The sequence below is a fragment of the Saccopteryx bilineata genome, chromosome 1, assembly GCF_036850765.1.
Source record: "Saccopteryx bilineata isolate mSacBil1 chromosome 1, mSacBil1_pri_phased_curated, whole genome shotgun sequence".
NCBI classification, from domain to species: Eukaryota; Metazoa; Chordata; class Mammalia; order Chiroptera; family Emballonuridae; genus Saccopteryx; species Saccopteryx bilineata.
In genome coordinates, this window is record NC_089490.1 from 87030530 (window position 1) to 87045197 (window position 14668).

General features: G+C 43.7%; 1 protein-coding gene across 1 annotated transcript in view; it reads right to left on the reverse strand.

Moving 5' to 3' along the window:
* Positions 1-45: 45 nt before the first annotated feature.
* ADSL (adenylosuccinate lyase) overlaps positions 46-14668 on the reverse strand; it is a 28848-nt gene continuing 14225 nt past the window's right edge. The window contains exons 5-13 of the mRNA XM_066257327.1: positions 10853-11024; positions 10593-10639; positions 9285-9375; positions 8545-8614; positions 8251-8398; positions 6200-6290; positions 5192-5281; positions 4306-4482; positions 46-367 (exon numbers count right to left, since the gene is read on the reverse strand). Coding sequence (XP_066113424.1) covers positions 281-367; positions 4306-4482; positions 5192-5281; positions 6200-6290; positions 8251-8398; positions 8545-8614; positions 9285-9375; positions 10593-10639; positions 10853-11024 — 973 coding nt within the window. The 3' untranslated portion in view covers positions 46-280. The remainder of the gene's footprint in view (positions 368-4305; positions 4483-5191; positions 5282-6199; positions 6291-8250; positions 8399-8544; positions 8615-9284; positions 9376-10592; positions 10640-10852; positions 11025-14668) is intronic.

Sequence of the window (14668 nt, forward strand, 5' to 3'; positions counted from 1 at the left end):
ACTACAGTAGCTAGAAAATGCCCGGAGAGAACAGATAACAAACTGTAAACTATGAGCTACATTTATTATGCAGGTCTGTTTTGCTGTAAAAACAAAACAAAACAGTCCATCCAACTACAATGCAACTTATTTTTGCATTGTAAACCTTGAGAAATATGAAAGTGCCATGGAGAGAAAAAAAGTGCTGTATTAACAACCTTTGAGGTGAATAAGTTTTCATGACTCAGCAGTAAAATGTAATGCAGCCAACAGTGATTTTTTGTTTAATGCTTTTTCAGCTCTACAGACATAACTCCGCTTTCACCTTCATTACATGGGCGTATGGTTTTAACAGCGGATATACCTCCTCTTCTAAGAATCTCTGTACCTGCCAAAGAGAAAAGCAAACATAAAACAAAACATTAAGATGTAGGTTTTGATAATACTTTTTCTAATTTTCCCACTGATAATAGAGCAAGAGTGAGAGAGAGAGAGAGAGAAGCATCAACTCGTTGTTTCACTAGTTCCATTTAGTTGTATACTCATTGATGGCCTTTCGTTTGTGCCCTGGCCCGGGGTTGAACCCACAACCTCTGGTTCACCAGGTTGACACTTTTATCCACTGAGCAACCCGGCCAGGGCCAATAATACTTTTTCTTTTTTTTTTTTTTTACAGAGACAGAGAGAGTCAGAGTGAGGGATAGACAGGGACAGACAGGAACGGAGAGATGAGAAGCATCAATCATTAGTTTTTCATTGTGCATTGCGACACCTTAGTTGTTCATTGATTGCTTTCTCATATGTGCCTTGACCATGGACCTTCAGCAGACCGAGCAACCCCTTGCTTGAGCCAGCGACCTTGGGTCCAAGCTGGTGAATTTTTGCTCAAACCAGATGAACCCACGCTCAAGCTGGTGACCTCGGGGTCTCAAACCTGGGTCCTTCCGCATCCCAGTCCGATGTTCTATCCACTGAGCCACTACCTGGTCAGGCCAATAATACTTTTTCAATGTCAGTTTATATCAATGAGACCTAATTTTCTCAATTGCCTGTCAGAATTCTCTCCCTGGATACAGGCAGCTTGCCCACCATGCTCACATATGCTATCCTTCTGAGCCCGTATTTTCAGTGGATCTCACCATTCTCCACCCAGTTACCTAAGCTAAAGCCATCACTGCTTCCCTCTCCTCTTCATTCAACCAGCTACCAACTGATTAACCTTCTAAAGAGCCCTCAACCCCCCCCCACCACCACCACCACCTTGTCTGTTTCTACCGCTGCCTTGGCTCAAAGCCCTCACCTTCCAGTGTTTGGCCCATTGCAACAGCCTCCTTATTGGTCTCCCTACCTCTGGTTTAAGTCTACAGTGATTTGAACATAAATGATATAAACTTCTGTCTTCAACTTTAAATCCTGTAACTACTTCTGGGGCACTTGATAATACAGCAAATAATTGTAGTTTCTCTCTCCCACGTTAAGACCTCTCCTCTCATCCTGGTGTTCTCTGGTTAACTTGTATTTGTCCCTTAGATTCAGCTCAGATCCCATGCCTTCCAAGACATCTTTCCCAACTTCTACTATTCTAGGGCTGTGTCATCCTTTGTGAACCCCAAAATGATGTGCTTTCTCAATTCCTGTATGTACTGTGTGGTATTATAACAAACTATTTACAAGTCTTCACTAAGTTTTAGGCTCCCTGAAGATAAGGATTATCCACACATCTTTTTTTTTTTTTTTTTTTTACAGAGACAGAGAGAGAGTCAGTGAGAGGAATAGACAGGGACAGACAGACAGGAATGGAGAGATGAGAAGCATCAATCATTAGTTTTTCGTTGCTCATTGCAACACTTTAGTTGTTCATTGATTGCTTTCTCATATGTGCCTTGACTGCGGGCCTTCAGCAAACTGAGTAACCCCTTGCTCGAACCAGCGACCTTGGGTCCAAGCTGGTGAGCTTTTGCTCTAACCAGATGAGCCCGCGCTCAAGTTGGCGACCTCGGGGTCTTGAACCTGGGTCCTCCGCATCCCAGTCCGACACTTGATCCACTGCGCCACCGCCTGGTCAGGCTATCCACACATCTTTAAAGCCCCAGAATTAAATACAATATTTCAACAGATACTGAGCACTTAGTCTGCAACTGATAAATGCTTTTGAATGAACTCTTATAGTCCCCAAAAGACCAAGAGGAAAAGTGATGAACACTGACTCAATACTTTTTTTTTCCAACAATTTTAATTAATTAATTTATTTTTACAGAGACAGAGCGAGAATCAGAAAGAGGGATAGACAGACAGGAACGTAGAGAGATGAGAAGCATCAATCATCAGTTTTTCGTTGTGGCACTTTCGTTGTTCATTCATTGCTCTCTCATATGTGCCTTGACGGAGGGGCTACAGCAGACCGAGTAACCCCTTGCTCAAGCCAGCGACCTTGGGTCCAAGCTGGCGAGCTTTGCTCAAACCAGATGAGCCTGCGCTCAAGCTGGCGACCTCGGGGTCGAGAACCTGGGTCCTCCGCGTCCCAGGTCCTCCGCCTCCCAGTCTGACGCTCTATCCACTGCGCCACTGCCTGGTCAGGCTGACTGAATACTTAATGTACCAAGTACCATCTAGGCCAGTGGTAGTCAACAGGCCACTAGTGGGCGTTCCAACTTTTATGGTGGGCGGTAGCGGAGCAACCAAAGTATAAATAAAAAGATAGATTTAACTATAGAAAGTTGTTTTATAAAGATTTATTCTGTCAAACTTAGTGAAAATCTGACATAAAGTACTTGGTAAGTAATTATTATTATATGCTTTAACTTGCTGTAACTCTGCTTTATAAATTTTATAAAGTAAAGTTACTTCCCTACTTTATAAATCACTATTACTGTGGAACTGGTGGGCAGTTAGAAAATTTTACTACTAATAGAGATATAAAAGTGGGCGGTAGGTATAATAAGGTTGACTACCCTTGCTCTAGACAAAGAATTAAAAGAAATCCACCAGGCCTGACCTGTGGTGGCACAGTGGATAAACCGTTGACCTGGAATGCTGAAGTCAGCAGCTCAAAACCCTGGCTTGCCTGGTCAAGGCACATATGGGAGTTGAGGCTTCCTGCTCCTTCCCCCTTTCTCTCTCTCTCTTCTCTAAAATGAATAAAAATACAATGTGTCCGTAAAGTCATGGTGCACTTTTGACCAGTCACAGGAAAGCAACAAAAGACGACAGAAATGTGAAATCTGCACCAAATAAAAGGAAAACTCTCCCAGTTTCATACCTATTCAGTGCAGTTCGATGTGGGCTCACGCACAGATTTTTTAGGGCTCCTTAGGGTAGCTATCCCGTATAGCCTCTACAAACTCGTCACTGACTGATGGCCTACCAGAATGGGGTTTCTCCACCAAACTGCCGGTTTCCTTCAACTGCTTATCCTACGAAGTAATGTTATTCCTATGTGGTGGCGCTTTGTTATAAATGCACCGATATTCACGTTGCGCTTTGGTCACGGATTCGAATTTAGTGAGCCACAGAACACACTGAACTTTCCTCTGTACCATCCACATCTCGACTGGCATGGTCGTGGGCTGCACCGCTGTATATACGGTGTTATGTCATCATCTGCGCATGCGCACATGCTGCCACATCATCCTACAGAAACTGGGAGGGTTTTCCTTTTATTTGGTGCAGATTTCACATTTCTATCGTCTTTTGTTGCTTTCCTGTGACCGGTCAAAAGTGCACCATAAAAAAACAAAAAAAAACAAACAAAAAAACAACCCAGGCAGGGCACACAGGAGAAGCGCCCATCTGCTTCTCTACCCCTCCCCCTCTCCTTCCTCTCTGTCTCTCTCTTCCCCTCCCGCAGCCAAGGCTCCATTGGAGCAAAGTTGGCCCTGGCACTGGGGATGGCTATATGGTCTCTGCCTCAGGTGCTAGAATGGCTCTGGTTGCAACAGAGCATCACCCCCTGGTGGGTGTGCCGGGTGGATCCTGGTTGGGCACATGCGGGAGTCTGACTGCCTCCCCGTTTCCAACTTCAGAAAAATACAAAAAATACAAATAAATTTTAAAAAAAAGTGCACCATGACTTTATGGACACACTGTAAATAAATAAATACACTAAGAAAACACTTAAGGTAGCTTAAAACAACAAAAACTTTGTAGTTTAGCCAGCAACCTGCTCTGAATTCTAACTAGCCCCATTCTCATCACATCTCCTACAAAGTGGAAATATTACAATATTCCAAGTTCTGTAGCTCAGCAGTGTAAAAAGAGGACGTGGCGGGGGAGGGGGACGACGACGACAATGACACTGCAGCTCCATGGAAGTGTTCTGGTGCTTACCTGTTGAGATGCACGCCCAGTGAAAGAAGAAGGATCCAGTAAACGGTCCAACTGGGAATGAATGGGACTGAAGTAGTCATCAGCAAGGATACGCTCTATGAGGTCATTGTCACCCCCTTCCTGCTTGACCACAGCAGCTGCCTGCTGAGAGAGCACTCTAATTTTCTCATGGCAATCCTGGAAAGACAAGGAGGTATATTGTTGGTTCACTATTAATGGGGCATTTAATGTCTTGATAAGTTGGCTGGCACTTCACACTCATATTGTCTCTGGCTGGTACACAAAACCCCTTCAGGCTGAGGTGGCTCCCTCATAGTCTGACCATCAAGATCTTGACTCTGTGACCACAGCCTAGGACAGATCTGCAGTGGATGTCCACCTCATGTAGGCTCCTTTAAATCTAAAGCCTCGCCTGACCTGTGGTGGCACAGTGGATAAAGCGTCGACCTGGAACGCTGAGGTCACCTGTTCAAAACCCTGCACTTGTCTGGTCAAGGCACATATGGGAGTTGATGCTTCCTGCTCCTCCCCCTTCTCTCTCTCTCTCTCTTTCTCTCTCTCTCTCACTCTCTCTCCTCTCTAAAATGAATAAATTAAGAAAAAATTTTAAATCTAAAGCCTCTTGAACTTGTGTCCTACCTACTTCCCATTTCCTATGGAAATTCATACCTAATTCCTTAAGAGTAGACCTTTCTATTAGTGATTAAGTGATTCACTTTTAATAAACTGAATTTACCACAATCACCCTCCAGAATAAGCCTATTCTATGGTAGAATATGGTTACTATTCTGTACCAATACTTTTAGTAAAGGTCATGACAGAAACTCCTTCTTTCATCCATTCTTCTTCAGGACTAATTTATTCAGGAGCGTGAGGAGTTACAAACCTGGCGGTTACCTCCAGCTTTCACCATGGCCATGATGATGTTCTCTGTGGCCATAAAAGGCAGCTCTTGCCGAATGCGCCGCTCAATTACCTAGAAGAATAAATGAACGGCTAAGAAAGATGCCTCAAAGTTACAAAGTCATATACACAGTAAGATATCAACTATGACCGCAAAATGCATGTTAGGGACATCAACTACCATATCTATGAAGATAGAGAGTAGAGTGAATTGTTTTATTTTACACATTTTTAATTTTTCTTAGTAATCCAGAGTATTTTGATTAAAAAAACAACAACAAAATACTGACACTCTCCCTTCCGAGAGCACGCCTGTGCCTTTCCCTTCTCCTCTTCTTCCCCCACAGGTGTGCATTTCCTAAACTCTAAGGGTCCCCATGAGACTTGCAACCAGGGGAGCAGTGGATAGCGCAGCTTGTCTAAGGCTAATCCTCTGATCCTGTCTCCAAGGCCCCCTTTTCTCTGACTTCCCAGTGAGCCAAAGCAGCCATACTTAGGATCGCCTGTTGCTTCTTCTATTCTAGGCCCTTCCTTGTTTCACTGTCACCAGCTTTATTAAACTTCCTCTTAAAAAAAAAACAAAAAAAAACCTGATTTAAGCAAATTTTTAAAAGTGCTTCATTGAAAACAAGTCCTAAAACTTCAAGGTGTTAAATTTTAGTGCCCATTGCAGGAGCTGAGTATATGATGGAAATGAACCCATCTGCCTCAGGTACTTAAAAACAGGCAAAGGGAACAGTTTATTTTGCCAGCCAAACCAGACCTGATGATTCTTGCTGGTGGGTAGTTTAAGCCAATTCAAAGTACTTTATCCCTTTTTCTAGAAACATGTCTATAAATGCTACATGTTCTTTCCCTAGAGCTTATGTCAACCTGAAGAACCAGAATGAAGCTCTCCAACAGAACCACTCCAGAGCAGGAAAATTACACAATTCCCTTCCCACATTCCAACCCCTCCTTAATAGTTTGCTTTTTAATTGAGGTCTCTTACTTTGGGGTACACCACCAATCCTTCACAAATGTTCTGCAACGTACTCAATATAGTATCTGCAGTGAGAAATGCTTCAGCCAAACAGATACGTCTAGAAAACAAATAGCCAATTCAGTTTTCTCTTTATACAATTAAGAATTTCTATGAGAGGTAGGGTTGTACCAAGAAGCAGTCCTATTGACTTCTCATGTCATATGTGCTATCTGGACAATTTCCTTCATTCTCTGACTTCAACTACCCCAATATCCTGATGATCCTCAAATCTATCTCCTCTTGTCCAGGCCACATACCCAATCAGAGAGCTACATCTCAATAGGTACCTCATAGTTACCTCAAACCACAAACTGAACTCAGTTACTTTTCCATTGCCTCCTGCTCACCACCTCAATCCTGTCTCTGCTTGTGGCCCCTGGCTTAGTAAATGGCACTAATGCTCCATCACCCATCTTAACACTTACTCCAGTCAACCACGAAGGCTGGCCCACCTGCCACTGTGCTTATAGCCACAGCCTTTCTCTCCATTCACATGACCACTGTGCCAGTGTGGACTTGTATTTTCAAAGTAGCCTCCTGATTGTCTGACTAGATCAATGTCCCTTGATAACTGACCCAAATTGTTTCAGGGTGTTTTAATGGGCACATCTCACTTGGTCACACTCTGCTAAAAAGTATTAAAAAACTGATTTCTGAATGAGTTCACATGTTTTATTTCCAGATAAACCCTGGGTTACACACAGATCCCAGAGAGCTAGCTTTAACTATGTATCTACCCCTCAAGAAATCCCAGTATGTGCCCTGGCCAGATCGCTCAGATGGTTAGAGCACCATCCCGGAACACGAAGGTGGCCGGTTCGATCCCCAGTCAGGGTATATATAGGAACACATGTTCCTGTCTCTCTCCTATTCTCTCCTTTCCTATCTTGCTAGGGATAAAAAAAGAAAAGAAATCCCAGTACTATGCAGGCAAACCAGTATAATGTGAATCTGCTTTAAATAAGTATATACATAAAGTAGAAAACCATATGCATGTCAGTACCTTAGTCACAGCTAAAAATTACTTCTGACCCACCTCATGTCACTGTGCCAGACACTATAGCTGACATCTACTTCCTTCAGAACATTATTTAAACTCCTTTTCAGGCTTATAACGCCCTTCATAAACTGGCTTTGACTTCCGATCATATCCCATCTCATATCTTGCCACATATAGACTTCATTCCACTGTGCTACCTGACTATAAGAAACTGTAAACTGTCCTTCTCCTGCCTTTGGGCCTTTATACATGCTCCCTATTTTGTCTGTTTGCCCTGGCCAGTGGTATAGTAGATAGAGCATCACCACAGAGCACCGAAGTAGCTGGTTCAACCCTGAGGTCACCGGTTAAAGCTCTGGTAAAGGCATGTATGAGAAGCAATCAACAGGTGAACAACTAAAGTGGACCAGTGAGTTGATGCTTCTCTCTCTCTCTTTCTCTCTTTCACACATGCACACACACACAAAGCCTACAGATTCCTACTAAAACAAAAATCTATTTCTTTTTTCTTTTTTTTTTACAGAGACAGAGTCAGAGGGAGGGATAGATAGGGACAGACAGACAGGAACAGAGAGAGATGAGAAGCATCAATCATTAGTTTTTTGTTGCGACACCTTAGTTGTTCATTGATTGCTTTCTCATATGTGCCTTGACCGGGGGGCGACAGCAGACTGAGTAACCCCTTGCTCGAGCCAGCGATCTTGGGTCCAAGCTGGTGAGCTTTGTTCAAACCAGATGACCTGCGCTCAAGCTGGCGACCTCGGGGGTCTCAAACCTGGGTCCTCCACATACCAGTCCAACTCTCTATCCACTGCGCCACCGCCTGGTCAGGCTATTTCTTAAGTCTTAAGTATCACCTGAATCCTCACAAAGAGTTCCTTGTACATACTTTGATCCTAACAGTTATCGTACTGTTCTATGTTCTTGCTTCCCTGCTAGACTCCAGGCTCCTTGGGGACAATGAGAAAATGGAAAGAAATTCCAAACAGCCTTCTGTGACATCCCCACTCCAACTGACCGATTGGCACTATCATCCAGGGTGCGTTCAAACCACTGCACAGATGCCGTCTGCAGTGGGTCCATGATAAGGGCCATGAGGTGACGGGCAAGGCTGCAGCACCGCTCTGAGCGCATAGGGTTCCGCTTGTATGGCATCGCACTGGAGCCTGACCATGTACAAGGACAAGAAGCAAAGGCAGAAAGACTTCAGAGGACAGTGAGGCCCTGAGCATGCTGGTAGGTGAACTATTAACACACCCCTGTAAGGCTCTCAGCACCTCTGTGGTGTGCTTAGGTCTTCACACACACTCACCAATCTGTTGTTTTTCAAAGGGTTCCTCCATCTCCTTAAGGTTTGCCAGGAGTCGTATGTCGGTACAAATCTGAGGAAAAGCAGGGGTAGAGGCATCACCCCATACTCTTGAATGCAAGAATCTGGGGGCAGGGACAGGACTGATGAAGGAGACAGCTTTCTATGCTGTTGCCGAACCTAAAGACCTCATCTCCTTCATCAGCACGTCCTCCCCAAGAGATCCTGTAGACTAGAGAACCTGATCAAGACTTCTCTTGCCTCCTGAAGACCTGGGATGACAAGCTCAGGGAGCATGGAAAGGGTTTCTGTGAAACACTGCATAAGGTATCATGGAAAGGACAATGGCAAGGTAAACTTTAATGAGAACGCCAAAGCTAGTCTTTTCCTTCAACACTCCTTAACTAAGAGGCTTCATGCCCTGGCTGGGTAGCTCAGTTGGTTAGAACACAGTCCTGACATGCCAAGGTTGTAGGTTCAATTCCCTAGTCAGGGCACATACAAGAACCAACCAATAAATGCATAAACGGGAGAAACAACAAATCGATGTTTTTCTTTCTCTCCTGCTCCCCTCTAAAATCAATTAAAAGAAAAAAAAAACTGCATTTACAGGCCCCAAATTGTTACAAATGACATCTGACATCTGACACTTGTTGAGTGAGAAGATGAAATAAAAATCTGAGACTGATCTGGTTTGTCTGTGGTGTCCAAAGCTCTCATCCCCACAAGCTACCACCACTCACCTTGTGCACAGATGCCCCCAAGCTAGCCAGCACAGACAGCACCTCAATATCCACTTTCCGTGTATAGGTCTGCCCAGTGATGGTGAAAGCCCTAGAAATAAAAGAGCCTTAAATGGAAACATTTCAAAATATGTCACTGTATCAAACAAATGAGCAAAAACAATCCTAAGCAAAAGTTTGGTCTCACTGGTATGATAAGTCACAGTCAGCCCAGAGGACCTCACTGATAACTGGTTCCTGGAACAAACTGTTTTATCCTTTTTACTAATAACCAGGCAGCTGTCCTGATCCAAGAAGGAAATACGGTCCATGTGCCCATATTCTGCTGCAGCCTGACAGAAGTGTCTGGGAGGAGCTACAGCAGGGCCTGGTGACCCTAAATGGAAATGGCGAGATTTAGACGAATCCATTGAAGGATGTCAGTAAATAAACAAAAATAGCAACATGGGTGAGGTTGTTCTAAAAATCATAGAAGTGCCTGACCAGGTGGTGGCACAGTGGATAGAGTGTTGGCTGGGATGCTAATGACCCAGGTTCGAAACCCCAAGGTCGCTGGCTTGAGCACAGGGTTTCCACCTTGAGCATGGGATCATAGATATGACCCCCATGGTCACTGGTTTGAGCCTAAGGTGACTGGCTCAGCTGGAGCTCCCCTGGTCAAGGCACATATGAGAAGCAATCAATGAACAACTAAAGTGACACAACTATGAGTTGATGTTTCTTATCTCTCTCCCTCCCTCTCTCACTTAGATTCTAAAAAAATAGAATCGAGGCTATAAGAAAATACGACCCAGTCAAAAGATGCCAGGAAATGGATGAAAGAATAAAGAAAAAAAAGCCAAACCGAAAGTTAGGTATGCTGGCCTGACCAGGCGGTGGCGCAGTGGATACAGAGCATCGGACTGGGACGCGGAGATCCCAGGTTCAAAACCCCGAGGTCGCCAGCTTGAGCGTGAGCTCATCTGGATTGAGCAAAGCTCACCAGCTTGAGCCTTGGGTTGTTGGTTTGAGCCCAAGGTTGCTGGCTTGAGCAAGGGGTCACTCGGTTTGCTGTAGCGCACTGGTCAAGGCATGTATGAGAAAGCAATCAATGAACAACTAAGATGCCTCAACAAAGAATTGATGTTTCTCATTTCTCTCCCTTCCTGTCTGTCTGTCTGTCCCTATCTGTCCCTCTCTCTATCTCTGTCTCTCTCTCTCTCACACACACACACACATACACACACACACAAAGACACAAAGTTAGGTATACTGAACACATGCCTTTCATCACTTAACAGGGAGGCGACACTTTTCCCATTTACGTACCTCTTAAATCCTGCCTTTTCTGTCACCATCTTGTCAAGCTGCTCTACCTTGGAAAGAAAAGACATCCCTATAGTAATGTAGGTGTGTTGTCTAGCATGAGATTCTCTCAACATCCTGCCCCAATTGCGTTCCATCCATACCCCTTCCAGTCCAAAGACTCTACTCATCCCGAGATCAATCTCCTATGGTCCTGGAGGTCAACTTTGTTTCTGGTGCCCCACCACTATGTTTCTGTGTCCCCCAGGTCACTTTCAGAATACCTTTTGGTGATCTCCCTCAAAGAGCTGCAGGAAGCTGGCCTGAGTGCCAGTGGTGCCTTTCACTCCTCGGAAGCGCAGGTCATCTCGGACACGCTTCAAGTTCTGGAGATCTATGCAAAGATCTTGAATCCAAAGACAGCAACGTTTCCCAACTGTGGTCAGCTGAGCAGGCCTGAAAGTAACCCAAAGAGAACACAGGCAGTTTCAAACCAAGAACTGACTTTCATAAAGCTTCATTGCTCACACCAGTCATCACTGTTAGCCTAGGAATAATTAAAGTAAGAGATAGAGAAACCAGTATAGACAAGACAGGAGCTAAAATGTTTGAGCAAGTAATAGTTAAGGAAGTCTATGTCATTCCTAAATATTCGAAGATTATAAAGCTAAAGGGCTCTTAACATAGTTCTTTCTTCATGATCAAGAGCAAATATAACATAAGGGCAGAGACAATGTCTACTTTGTTCATCTCTAGACTTTGGTAAGAAATATAACATGAAACAAACATTTGCCAAGTAGCCGATATGTTCTTTTTTTTTTTTTCTTTGAATGAGCGAGAAAGAAAAAGAGAGAGACAGAAAGGGAGAAAGAGAAGCATCAACTCAGTTGCTTCACTTTAGTTGTGCATTGATTGCTTTTCATATGTGCCTTGACTAGGGATCAGACTGGTGATGGCTCAAGCCAAGCCAGTGACCTTTTGCTCAAGCTGGGAACCTTTAGCCTGTGTTCAAGCCTGCGACCTAGGGTTTCAAATTGGCAACCTCAGCGTTCGGGGTGGATGCTCTAGCCCAGGGGTCCCCAAACTACGGCCTGTGGCCCCCTGAGGCCATTTATCCGGCCCCTGCCGCACTTCCGGAAGGGGCACCTCTTTCATTGGTGGTCAGTGAGAGGAGTACTGTATGTGGTGGTGCTGCAAAGCGCAGCGTCGCTCACGTACAGTACTACTTCCGGTGACGCGGGATGCATGCGTCACAGCTCCGGAAGCCGTCATTTCACTTGTTACGGCTAGCAGTGACAAATATGGAACTGGACATTGACCATCTCATTAGCCAAAAGCAGGCCCATAGTTCCCATTGAAATACTGGTCAGTTTGTTGATTTAAATTTACTTGTTCTTTATTTTAAATATTGTATTTGTTCCCGTTTTGTTTTTTTACTTTAAAATAAGATGTGTGTAGTGTGCATAGGGATTTGTTCATAGGTTTTTTTTTGTTTTTTTTAACCTGTTAAATGCCATTCTACAATTTATTGATGAGAAGAAATGGTAATACTGTATAACATAGAACATTCTTTTTATCCTAATATAGAGCATGCCTGTTTTGTACCAATCACCTTCTGAATTTACAGACTGCATTCTTATAAATTCTAGAGAAAACTATCTACAGTATTTTTTTAATAAATAAATTTTTATTAATTTTAATAGGATGACATCAATAAATCAGGGTACATATATTCAAAGAAAACATGTCCAGGTTATCTTGTCATTCAATTCTGTTGCATACCCATCACCCAAAGTCAGATTTCCTCCGTCACCTTCTATCTAGTTTTCTTTGTGCCCCTCCCCTTCCCCCTCCCCCTCTCCCTGTCCCTCTTTCCCTCCCCCCACCCCCGGTAACCACCACTCTCCTCTCCATGTCTCTTAGTCTCGTTTTTATGTCCCACCAATGTATGGAATCCCGCAGTTCTTGTTTTTTTCTGATTTAATTATTTCACTTCGTATAATGTTATCAAGATCCCACCATTTTGCCGCAAGTGCTCCGACGTCATCATTTCTTATGGCTGAATAGTATACCATGGTGTATATGTGCCACATCTTCTTTATCCAGTCCTCTATTTTTTTTTTACAGTGATTAAAGCCTTTAAGCAAACTCTTGGCCAATACAGCAAGAATCCATAAAAGAGTAGTGTCCTTAACATGTTCACCAAGTCCAAGTTGGCCCCAACACCATGCCAAATCCCTGAAAAATGCAACCCAACCCCAGTTCAGTCTGTTAGGAGCTGTCACAAGGAGCAGGAGTCCAGGAAAAGTCCACATCCAGGAAAAGTCCGCATGGCACTGGAATTGTTGTCACAATTCTATACTTTGCAGCTCACGTCCAAGTCCCAATGACCGCTGCTTCTAGCTGGTAATGATTCAGGTAGACTGGAAAAGCCATCTGCAGCATGTGTGGAGATGGAGCTTCTGTTCTCCTCTGCCTGGAGAGATGAGACCAGGTTGCTTTTCCCTGGAGCTCTGCGACTGTTGCTTGGTAAAGAGAACCTTGGGATACACTAAGTTCCTACCACGTGAGTCTCTCCCGGCTGCCGTTTGCTCTGGGGAGCTGGGCAGCCCTCTCCACGTTTCCGCTTTTCCTACCAGTCTTGGTGTGGCTTCTTCAGTGTTCCTTGGTTGAAGAGTCCTCTTAGTTTAGTCCAAAGTTGGTTTTTCCAGATGATAGTTCTTAAAATTATTCTGTAATCCACTTTGGTTCTGGGAGGTGGATGTTGGTATGTCCGCCTACTCCAGCACCATCTTGTCTTCTGTCTCCATAGGTTTTTTATAGTCTGGCCCTCCAACGGTCTGAGGGACAGTGAACTGGCACCCTGTGTAAAAAGTTTGGGGACCCCTGCTCTATCCATTGCACCACCACCGATCAGGCTAATGTGCTCTTGATTTTAGAAATACAACAATGAACAAATCAAACAAGGTCCCGGTCCAGTGGAGTTCACATTGTAGTGTAAACAAGTAAAAAGGGTAATTAAAGACTCTAACATAACAATTAATGGCTTTGTTTCTAGTCCAAAGTCTAAACCAAACAATTTCAGGTCTGTTTCTGAACATAAAATATAATTATGAATAGGTTGCAATAATGCTGGCGTTCTAGTAGATGACCTAGCATATCCCAGATGGGTGGCATTTCCTATTAGGCTAATGATACTGATGGCTGAAGAAATCAACCAACAGCACTAGCAATAGCTATAGTAGGCAAACCACATGATACAAGACATCCCAAAATTAATCTCATGGTAGTTTTCCTTCCAAACTTCTGCTAACAGATTACTGTTATAAGCAAAGAAATAAATAAGTTTGCTTGGATCTGTTCACAGCAGCATTATATATATATAATAGCCACAAGTAGAAACAACCCAAATTATCTACTAACTTATGAATGGACAAAATGTGGTATATCCATATAATGGCATTCTTATTCAGTCATAAAAGGAAATGAAGTACTGATACAAACTACAATATGAATGAACACTGAAAACACTGTCCTAAGTTAAAAGAAATCAGTCAAGAGATGAATATTGTATCTCTATTTAAATGAAATGTCCACAAGAGGCAAATCCACAGAGATAACAGATTAGTAGTTGCCAGGAGCTATGGAATGGGGGAATAAGACTGCTAATGTGTGGGGGTTTTTGTGGGGTGATGAAAATATTCTGAAATTATATACTGGTGGTAACTGTACAAGTCTGGAAATATACTAAAACCCACCCAATTATATACTTAAAAGGGGTGAATTTTATAGTATCTGAATTATATCTCAATAAAGTTGTTTCTTTTTCACTGCAGGGGCTGACACATACTGAGTGATGCCCACACAACCGCACCACCTTCCGAGTTCTCAGTGCCTGCTCACTGTGGCAGTGGGCACCTCTCATTAGGCAATCCCCAGAGGAAACTGAAATGCCTGCATTTCCTGAGCACTCTCCAACAGACAGGAGAGGAAGAGGAGCTGCAATTAGAGGTAATGCTAAATGGGGAGGGAGGCAGAAGAAGGAAACATATGTCACAGCCAAGACACACACACACACACACACACACACACACACACAC